General features: G+C 50.9%; 2 protein-coding genes and 1 long non-coding RNA gene across 3 annotated transcripts; 2 read left to right on the top strand and 1 right to left on the bottom strand.

Moving 5' to 3' along the window:
* Positions 1-49: 49 nt before the first annotated feature.
* On the top strand, positions 50-525 carry LOC141407106 (uncharacterized). Its single transcript, XR_012414379.1, has 2 exons — positions 50-180; positions 401-525. It is a non-coding gene; the product is annotated as an uncharacterized lncRNA (long non-coding RNA).
* A 2,118-nt stretch (positions 526-2,643) lies between these two features.
* On the bottom strand, positions 2,644-3,633 carry HIGD2A (HIG1 hypoxia inducible domain family member 2A). The gene is made up of 2 exons (XM_005558587.4): positions 3,418-3,633; positions 2,644-3,062 (listed from the first exon to the last, which is right to left on the bottom strand). Exons 1-2 carry the CDS (start codon positions 3,569-3,571, stop codon positions 2,896-2,898), a joined length of 321 nt encoding a protein of 106 aa, XP_005558644.1. The 5' UTR covers positions 3,572-3,633; the 3' UTR covers positions 2,644-2,895.
* Positions 3,634-3,780: 147 nt separating this feature from the next.
* On the top strand, positions 3,781-8,414 carry NOP16 (NOP16 nucleolar protein). Its single transcript, XM_005558590.4, has 5 exons — positions 3,781-3,953; positions 4,043-4,151; positions 5,444-5,513; positions 6,997-7,103; positions 7,973-8,414. The coding sequence occupies exons 1-5, from the start codon at positions 3,847-3,849 to the stop codon at positions 8,114-8,116; spliced, it is 537 nt and encodes a 178-aa protein (XP_005558647.1). The 5' UTR covers positions 3,781-3,846; the 3' UTR covers positions 8,117-8,414.
* Positions 8,415-9,541: the final 1,127 nt, after the last annotated feature.

Genomic DNA, 9,541 nt, shown 5'->3' with positions numbered 1-9,541 from the left:
CTCAGTTTGTGCTTAGAACTTTCCCAGCTTCGTGGCCTTGAGAGAACGTGAGACTGTTTCCCCATTTCCCAGCCAAGTGGGAGCCTCAAGTTGTCTATGTCTGTTGCCTCCATCTCCAGGAGGAAAGACAGCCTCTCGCAGAATGCTTTTGTAACCTCCATCCTTTAGCAAGTCTGTGAGGTAAATTCTGTTATTCTCATATAGCCAAGGACACCAAGGTTCCCAGAGGGGAAGTGGTTTGTAGTGGGAGGGAAAAGCAAGACAGAGGTTCCTAGTGGTAGCTTCCTTCTAAGCCTGGGGAAGAGCCCTGAAGACCCAGGAGACTCCCTTCCTCGGGGTTGGCTGGGACCCTCTGGATGTGGAGGGTCCACTGCCCTGTGTGTTTCGCTTCCTCCTTCAGCTGGGCCCATCTGTGGATTCGGGATAAACAACCAGTGACCACCTTCTTCCCCTTCAGCAGAGTTTGCAAACAGGACGCTTATGACCTGCATGATGTTTAAAAAGATTTGAGTAATTGCCAGTAAATATTAGCTTCCTAGGGCTTCTATAAGAAGGTACATGAACTAGCTGGCTTAGAACAGAAGTTTATCGTCTCATAGTTTTTGAGGCCAGAAATCTGAAATCAAGCTGTGGCAGAGCCATGCTCCCTCTGAAGGAGCTGGGGAAGGGTCTGTTCCACCTGCTTCTGGCTTCTGGTAGCCTCAGGCATCCCTTAGCTGGCAGATGCATCACTGCAATCCTGCCCCCATCAGATGGCTGTTTGCACATTGCCTTATAGGTATGTCTGTCTTTGTAGCCAAATTGTCCTTTTTTTTTTTTTTCTTACCAAACAGGGTCTCGCTTTGTCACTGAGGCTGGAGTGCAGTGGCACAATCTTGGCTCACTGCAGCCTCAACTTCCTTGGGTCCGGTGATCCTTCCACCTCAGCCTCTCAGGTAGCTGGGACTACAGGCATGTGCCACCACATTCGGCTAATCTTTGCATTTTTAGTAGAGATGGGGCTTTGCCATGTCATCCAGGCTGGGCTCCAACTCCTGGGCTCAAGCAATTTACCCACTTTGGTCTCCCAAAGTGCCGGGATTACAGGGATGAGCCACAGCACCCAGCTTAAGGTCACATTCTAACGAACTAAAAGGACTTCAACATTTTTGGAGGGGGACACCATGACACCAACACTTACAGTGGTCATCCTCTTTAAAAGTGTCACAGTCCTCACCACTCCATGTCCTTGTCTTGTATCTGGAGGCCAAGAGTCACCACAGTGCACTGCTCTACGCCTATCATCTCTGGCTCAAAGCTGACAGGACATGGTGGAGGCGAGACACTTAGCTGGCCCTAGTACAGCCCTCCACGCTGAGATCTAGACTCTTGGGGGGTTCAGGAAGGGGCATGTCTTCACTCCTTTTCCTTCTGCCAGCTTGAAGCTGGTGTTGAAAACAGCAGAATCACACACAGGAAGAGCGTTTGAGGAGAGCTGACCACAGACCAGGAACGCCTGTTGGAGACTTTCCATGAAGGAGGAACTCACAGGCCACCTGTCCTCCAGAGTTTGCTCAGGTCCTCAGCCTCCTCTTCCAGAACCCTTGAACATTACGTACACAAATCGCTGGAAAGCTTTGGGACTGTGTTCTTCCCACTGTGCCAGACTGCTTCTCAGCCTGTTTCCTCTTCTATACTGTGTCAAGAACCAGATGGTCTAGGCTGGGCATGGTGGCTCACGTCTGTAATCCCAGCAGTTTGGGAGGCCGAGGCAGGTGGATTACCTGAGGTCAGGAGTATTCTTCTAAAAATTAGCCGGACATGGTGGCACACACCTGTAATACCAGCTACTTGGAAGGCTGAGGCAGGAGAATTGCTTGAGCCGGAAGGTTGCAGTGAGCAGAGATTGTGCCGCTGCACTCCAGCCTGGCTGACAGACTGAGACTCTGTCTCAAAACAAAAACAAAAACACAACCAGATGGTCTAGATCAGTGGAGCCCCGTAGACTCTCAGGAGGTGGGAGCAGGATGAGGAGCTGATGGCGGAGTGGAGGGCAGAACCCTCTGTCCCTGACCTCACTATGGGAGGCCTCATCTGAAGGAAGGTGGTCCTACTGACAGTGTGAAAACCTGCTGGGTAGATCAGCATTTTTCAAATGGCATTACTCTAGGCCCACTGAACTAGAATCTCAAGGAGTGACCTTGAGATTTTTTTTTTTTTTTGAGATGGAGTTTTGCTCTTATTGTCCAGGCTGGAGTGCAATGGCGGGATCTCAGCTCACCGCAACCTCCGCCTCCTGGGTTCAAGTGATTCTCCTGCCTCAGCCTCACGAGTAGCTGGGATTACAGGCATGCACCACCACGCCCAGCTAATTTTGTATTTTTAGTAGAGATAGGGTTTCTCCATGTTGGTCAGGCTGGTCTTGAACTCTTGACTTCAGGTTATCCGCCCGCTTCAGCCTCCCAAAGTGCTGGGATTACAGGCGTGAGCCACCGCGTCGGGCCAAATCTCTGCTTTCAAAGTGCCCTGGGTGGCTGTTACTAGGAAAGTTCGGGAATAACTAGACTACACGATTTCTAAGCACCACACCAGTCTAAAGTCTGTTTCCTCCAAAATCAAAGACCAAAAACCATGGGGATGATACTGAATTCACCATACTACAAGTGGATTTTTAGAGTTTATTAAGCAGGGGAGTGGAGGGGAGATGTGGCACAAATAGAAGTATGTAACATTCAAACAACAGAATCTAGGATTTCTGAAAAACTTTCAGTTACGGTTACACAAAGGGTCACTTCCTCCCCCAACGACACATGGGCCTCTCAGAGGAGAGGAGGGAGTAAGTCCCATGGTAGGACCAGTGGTTGCTCCTGGGTTTTGGAATCATTTCTGCGGAGCTTTCAAGGCCAGACCTTGGGCTCAGGGTCGAGATTTCATAGCGGTGACAGCTAGACCCAGCAAGAGGGCTGTGACCGTGAAACCCTGGGCGGCGATCCGGGTGCGCATCATGAGCTGAGAGCGCCGGCTGTCGCCCCGGTAGAAGGAGTAGACGCCGTAGGTGAGGGCGGCCACTGTGGCCAGGCAACCTGAAGAGGGGACAAAGCAACTGGGAAACAGCAGGTCGGGCCCCGCAGGTCATTCTCCGCTTTAGGTCTAGCTTCCCCAAAGCCAAGATCTCTGGATCACAGCGGAGGTAGGGCGGAGAGGGTAGGTCGAGGTGAGGTCCTCCTAGCCACAGAGTCCTCCCAATCCTAGGCCCCAAATCCCGCCCCCAAACCCGCTGCTCCCGCTCCAATCAGTTTCTCCCCTCACCGCCCCGCCCCCTCGTTACTTCTCTGGTTCGCTCTCATTCCGCTCCCCGCTAGCGCTGTGTCCTCCTCTACTTCCTTCCCTCCGACATCACTCTCCTCTCCTTGCGCAGTTCCTACAGCACCCACTTACCTATGGGTACCACCGGGTTCTCGCGGGTCTTGCGAAGGAACTTTTCCTTGAAAGTCTCTGGATCCCTGTAAACAGTGGGGCTAAGCCCCTCAATGACTGGAGGCTTCGATGGTTCAAAGGGAACCTCCGGAATCACAGGGCCGGGAGTCGCCATGTCCGGGCCACAGCAGCACGAGAAATTAGGGACTCCGAGCTCTGCCTCCCGGTAAAGGTCACGAAAGGGGCGGGGAAACGAATAGATTGAGCGTTGTACGCAGGCGCAGGTGCTCGTTGCATCCTGGGAGTCGTATGCTCAGAACGGTAGCGCTACGAAAGGACTACATTTCCCCAAATGCCCGCAAAGCCTTGTGCACGCCTTCCGGAAGGAGTTTGTTACACGAGGTCTGAGAGTGAGACGCACTTTGAGCTGCTGGTGCCTTGGTCAGCGCGATGCCCAAGGCCAAGGGCAAAACCCGGAGGCAGAAGTTTGGTTACAATGTCAACCGAAAGCGTCTGAACCGGAATGCTCGACGGAAGGCAGCGCCGCGGATCGAATGGTGAGGGGGCTGGGGTTCCGGGTGGCGGTGGGCCTCGGCCGGGAGGGTCCGCGAGATGACGGATCTGCGATGTCTCCCTTTGCCCGTAGCTCCCACATCCGACATGCCTGGGACCACGCTAAATCGGTGCGGCAGAACCTGGCCGAGATGGGATTGGCTGTGGACCCCAACAGGGCGGTGCCCCTCCGTAAGAGAAAGGTACTGACATGGCAGGGTCTCGGTCCTTGTCTTCTTTACTCTTCCCCTGCCATACTGACCTAGGTTTCAGAACTTGGTACTGCCCATACCTTCCCTCAGGCCCTTCCCGAGTTTTCGACCTCGCCACAGTTGGAACGCTCAACTGACGGTGATCACGGGTCTCTTTACTACCTTCATCACACTCCCTCCCCTGCACACATTCCCCACACCCTCTCTACTCGGTCTTTTTTCTCTGAAATTAACCCATTGGCATCTCAACGGTATTTTCCTTAATGTATCTTTTTCTACCCTTAACTTTCCTAATTAGTACTGCGTAAGAGTTGGAGATCTCTACACCTTTTCTTTGTTGCTGTATCATCCTTGGTCTGAGGCTTCCCTAGGCTTCCCTGACTGCAGTCTGCTCCCCGGGTTCAAGCGATGTCCCACCTCAGCGTCCCAAGTAGCTGGGGTTACAAGCGTGTGCCACCACACCCGGCTAATTTTTGTCTTTTTAGTAGAGACAGGGTTTTGCCATGTTGGCCAGGCTGGGCCTCGAGTGATCCACCTGGCCCCCTGGAGGCTTCAACTATTAAAAGAATCTAGATTCCCAAAAGAAAAGCAAGCAATTCATCTTTCTCTGCCTATCTATAAAATGGGTATAACACTCCTTGCCTTAGGGATTATCTAACCCGTGTGGCTGTAGCCTCACATTTATTCAAGAAATGGCAGTGCCATTTTTCCTCTGGCATGAAAGAATAAAAAGAAACTTGCCTAAGGCAATGGGACAAATGCATTCAGCAAGCCCATTCATTAGGTTAACTACTTATTGAGAACATGTCACATCCTAAGCACCCTGGGGATTTAGTAGAGAACAAAACACAAAGTTCTTGTCACCAAGGTTATGTTGGGGGTAAAAGGCACGGACGGATTACTTGAGGCCAGGAGTTTGAGACTGGCCTGGCCAACATGGCAAAAACCCATCTGTACTAAAAACACGAAATTTAGCTGGGCATGGTGCACGATTGTAATCCCAGCTACTTGCGAGGCTGAGGCAGGAGATCACTTGAACCCGGGGGGAGGTTGCAGTCAACCAAGATCGCAACACTGCATTGGAATCTGGGCAACAGAATGAGACTCTGTCTCAAAAAGAGAGAGAAAAAAAGCCTCCAGGGCATTAGTTCTCATTGTTACCTACTTCTACCTGACCTTGGGCAGGGATTCTTATGGGTTAGCAGTTGTGTTGGGATAAGCAGGAGTCTATGACTTTCCCTCATCAAAGATCCTTCTGGTCTCAAGGACTCTGTTCTCTGCAGGTGAAGGCCATGGAGGTGGACAGAGAGGAGGGGCCTAAGGAGCTTGTGCGGAAGCCCTATGTGCTGAATGGTGGGTTTGGTCCATATATTCCTTTAGGTCACTGTCCTGCACTGTGGGAAACTGGGAAGGGCCCTAAGATGTTCTCATTTTGCAGATGGAGAAACCAAGTTTCAGAGGGAAGAAATGAGCTGGTTCAAAGTTCACAGAGTTAGGACTGTGTCCTGGCTGGGTCATTTTTCATTGTACTGACTAAACCCTGACCTTACTGTGTGAACTAAGGTCAGAGATGTTCAGGGGGGATGTAGCTAGGTGCCTGGGAGAATAGAAGAGAAACTAGTAAATCTCAGGCATGTGTATGGCTTACCATGAATTTAAGGATGAACTGATTTTTAGGGATTCCACCATCTCAATAAATGTTTCCAATGACAAAATCGATTTTACATATATTAAGGCTATAGAGAGTGAATGCTAAAACGAGAAGAGTAAACCCTACAGGAAAGTGGGAATGCTCTAGAATTCTTCATTCATCCTTCCCCTTACCTGTCAGGGTGTTTAAGCAGCTCCCCTAAAGATAAAGGATTTGAATGGCCAGACATTTGATACAGAATTCCTTGAGTTCCTGTCTTTATCTCAGTGGTTCTCATGAGAATTACTGCACAGGATTGTATAAACAAAGCCATGTGCACTTACTGTAGTCAAAGAGAAATATTTTTAAAAATTTTAAATTGTGGTTAAAAAGTACATAAAAGTCACGATCCTAACCATTTTTGAGTGTAAAATATACTCACTTTGTTGTGCAATAGGTCCATATAACCTTTCATTTTGCAAAACTCAAACTATACCCATTAAACAACTCCCCGTCTTCCCCTACCTCCAACCCCTGGCGACCATGTCAAAGATAATTTTATATACAATAGGACCTAGCCCCTGGATATTATTTGCCTACTTCCTTTCTCTGAGGTAGCTCTTTCTCTCAGATGAGAAATGGAGTAGGATTTGCCTGCCTATTTTAAAAATGAAGCCATTAGTTGGCTCCACATCCTGGCTTTTTCTCTCCCATGGAGCACTAGTAAGGTGCCAGGGCCCAGCTTCAGGCCCCAGACCCGGAAGCTCTAGATCTCACGTATTTAGACCGTCTGATTTCATGTGTTGAAATAATACATCAAGAGCTTATTTGAGAGGCTTATATCTGGAAGGGAGCCCTGTCCTGTAGCAGGTATGTGCCTTCATCTCTGTCCTGAGACCTGCCACTAAGTAGAGGTTATTAGTTTGTTACCTTCCTTGTAAATCCACCCGAGGCCCAGAGAGAAGTGACTTCCCTTTCCAAAAGTTGCCATACTGGTAGATGATTGGGTCATAGGAGACAGAGTCTGGGATCCAAGGGGCTGAAGAAGGTTCCAGCAGTGAATTGGGGAATGGGGAGGCAAAGACCCCCAGGTGGTTGGTGTGGTGGGTCTTGTGGCTTGGGAGTGGGTGAAGGGGTGACTGGACAGCTCAAAGAGCACAGAAAGCAAAGCCTCATTCCCTATTTCCCCGCTTCTCATCATTCCAGACCTGGAGGCAGAAGCCAGCCTTCCAGAAAAGAAAGGAAATACTCTGTCTCGGGACCTCATTGACTACGTACGCCACATGGTGGAGAACCACGGGGAGGACTACAAGGTGAGCCGGCTGAGGCCACGTGGGCTGGCTGGGAAGGTGCCCTGGACCATTCGCGGCTTGATCTGCTTGCGCAGCACCTGTTTTCTGAAACTGAGTGCAAAGAAAGGGAGGAAAAAGAGACTCTAGGAAATGGATCCTACTGACAGGGACCTAACTCGAACGAATGCTTAAGGCAAGGATAGACTGAGTGGCCTTGGTTCCTGTCTCACTCACAGATAAATGTTTTGCTTGCATATGGTGTTTTTTGGTGTGTTTTTGTTTTTGAGACAGAATTTCACTCTGTCACCCAGGCTGGAAGTCTATTTTTGGCTTCCTTAACAGTGGAAAGATCCGGCTACAAACAATGGACCCTTGGGCCCAGGTGCCATTAGTTGGCTATGATGCGTCATGAGCTCCTCAGCTGGCCCCAGCTCCTCCCTGGCCCACTGGACTCTCAGGCCTTCCTGAGAAGGCCTGAGACAGTCTTTTTTTGAGACAGAGTCTCACTCTGTCACCCAGGTTGGAGTGCAGTGGTGTGATCATGGCTCACCACAGCCTCAAACTCCCAGGCTGAAACAGTCCTCCTGCCTCAGCCTCCCAAGTAGCTGGGCCCACAGGATGGTTAATTTATTGTTTTTGGAGAGACAGGGTCTCACTGTGTTGCCCAGGGTGGCCTGGAACTCCTGGGCTCAAGAGATCCTCCCACCTCGGTCTCCCAGAGTGTTGGGAGTACAGGCGTGAGCCACTGTGCCTGGTGCACCACAGCCTTTGAGGTTAGGATTCTGGACCTCAGGGGTAGATAGCAAGTGGCTTGCTTAATTCAGGATGAGCTAAAATTTCAGCCTTTGCCTGTCTAGCCCTCTCTTAAAGTAGCCCTTCTCCTTTCTTAGGCCATGGCCCGTGATGAGAAGAATTACTATCAAGATACTCCAAAACAGATTCGGAATAAGATCAATGTCTATAAACGCTTTTACCCAGCAGAGTGGCAAGACTTCCTTGATTCTCTGCAGAAGAGTAAGATGGAGGTTGAGTGACTGTTTTACATCACAGCCGCCCCAGGCTGAGGCGTGCCCCGGACCAGTGAAGCTGGAGTCAGGGTGTAAGGCAAGGAGGGCTGTGTGGCTCCAGAGGTGCTGGCCAGGTCCCATGGAATCAGAAGGTTACACACTCACACGCACACACACACACACACTCCCCGCTCTGGGGAAGGAACTGTTCTCAGAGGCTCCAATTTATATTCGTCTGGGGGTTCATGGAAAAGCCAGAACCTGCTGTTTTCAGGGTAGGTGGTTTTTATATATAGTGTGTACATAATAAAACAAAGGTATTTTACTTCTCTGATGATTTTGTATTTTCTGCTGTCAGCCAAACCCTGGGACTGCCCCAGCGAAAAGCACCTCTACCGGGGCTGAGAGGCCATCCCGCCTTCAGCAAGTGCTACATTCACATGCTCTTCTAGGCACGGCCCCGGCCTCCTCCTGACCGCTGTCTGCCCGTTTCCCACACGGCAGTTCCTCTCACCTCTACAGAAGCTCGCCAGGAACCCTGGGCTGCTTGGAAGGGGCCTGCCTGCCTTGCCCACGCTAGTCCCACCCCTAGGCTGGGGGCTGGTGGGGCCTAGCCTGAGGCCAGCTGTGGCTTTACTGGTGGAGGGTAAGGAGCTCGGGGGGTAAGGAGCTCCGCCGGACTCTGAGTGAGCTGCCCTCTGAGTGACCTGCCTCCTCTGCTTTTCTTTGCATTGCTTATGTTGGCCTTGGTCCGAAGTGAATCCGAGGCCCCCAGCCTGGCTTCTGGGACTGGTGGACTGCTGAATCCTACTCTGTTGTATGCCAAGCACTGGGCTACACATGGCATGGCCATCCTTCGGGGCCAGGCTTGCCTGATTTGGTGGCATGAGGTGATGTCCACAATGTAGCAGGATCGCAAGCAGGGTATGGAGTGGGCACTGGGCATTTTCTTAAGTCCTGCTACTTGATCCCCAACTATTAGTCATACAAAAACCTCATTCCCAGGGTTTCTCAGAGTCACCTATCAGCTGTCTCTTGTCACTCATTGTTCTCAAAAAGGAGGGCCTGCTTTTTTTCCATGGATCATTTCATGTGAAATCTTGTATGATGCCTGGTTTTATCCTCATCTTACAGGTAAGGAAACAGGCTACAAGGTGTCAAGGTGGGGTTTGAAGTCTGTCCAACAACTAAGCCTAGGCTTTCTGCTTGCTCTCTTCCCCTTTAAGGACCCCGAAGGCTGCCCATCGGTCCCACACCATCAAGTCAGGCTGGGACAGCCCCAGAAGCCCCCTTACTGGAGTCAGCCGTAGCCTCCAGCAATGACTGGCCCTGGGAAGCACGCAGCGGTGTTTAGTCCGCAGCGGTGTTTAGTCCGCAGCGGTGTTTAGTCCGCAGCGGTGTTTAGTCTGCAGCGGAGCTCCTGAGGGCCTATTTGGCCCCACCTCATGTCCT

This window comes from Macaca fascicularis, chromosome 6, assembly GCF_037993035.2.
Source record: "Macaca fascicularis isolate 582-1 chromosome 6, T2T-MFA8v1.1".
Taxonomy (NCBI): Eukaryota; Metazoa; Chordata; class Mammalia; order Primates; family Cercopithecidae; genus Macaca; species Macaca fascicularis.
Note: the sequence above shows the minus strand (reverse complement) of the source record. Positions and strands in the feature narration are given on the sequence as shown.

Coding starts and splice junctions, on each gene's coding strand:
- HIGD2A (XM_005558587.4), bottom strand. CDS start 3,571: ATGGCGACTCCCGGCCCTGTGATTCCGGAGGTTCCCTTTGAACCATCG. Junction 3,063..3,417: donor GAACCCGGTGGTACCCATAG/GTAAGTGGGTGC, acceptor TCCCCTCTTCAG/GTTGCCTGGCCACAGTGGCC.
- NOP16 (XM_005558590.4), top strand. CDS start 3,847: ATGCCCAAGGCCAAGGGCAAAACCCGGAGGCAGAAGTTTGGTTACAAT. Junction 5,514..6,996: donor GAAGCCCTATGTGCTGAATG/GTGGGTTTGGTC, acceptor TCATCATTCCAG/ACCTGGAGGCAGAAGCCAGC. Junction 7,104..7,972: donor ACCACGGGGAGGACTACAAG/GTGAGCCGGCTG, acceptor CTCCTTTCTTAG/GCCATGGCCCGTGATGAGAA.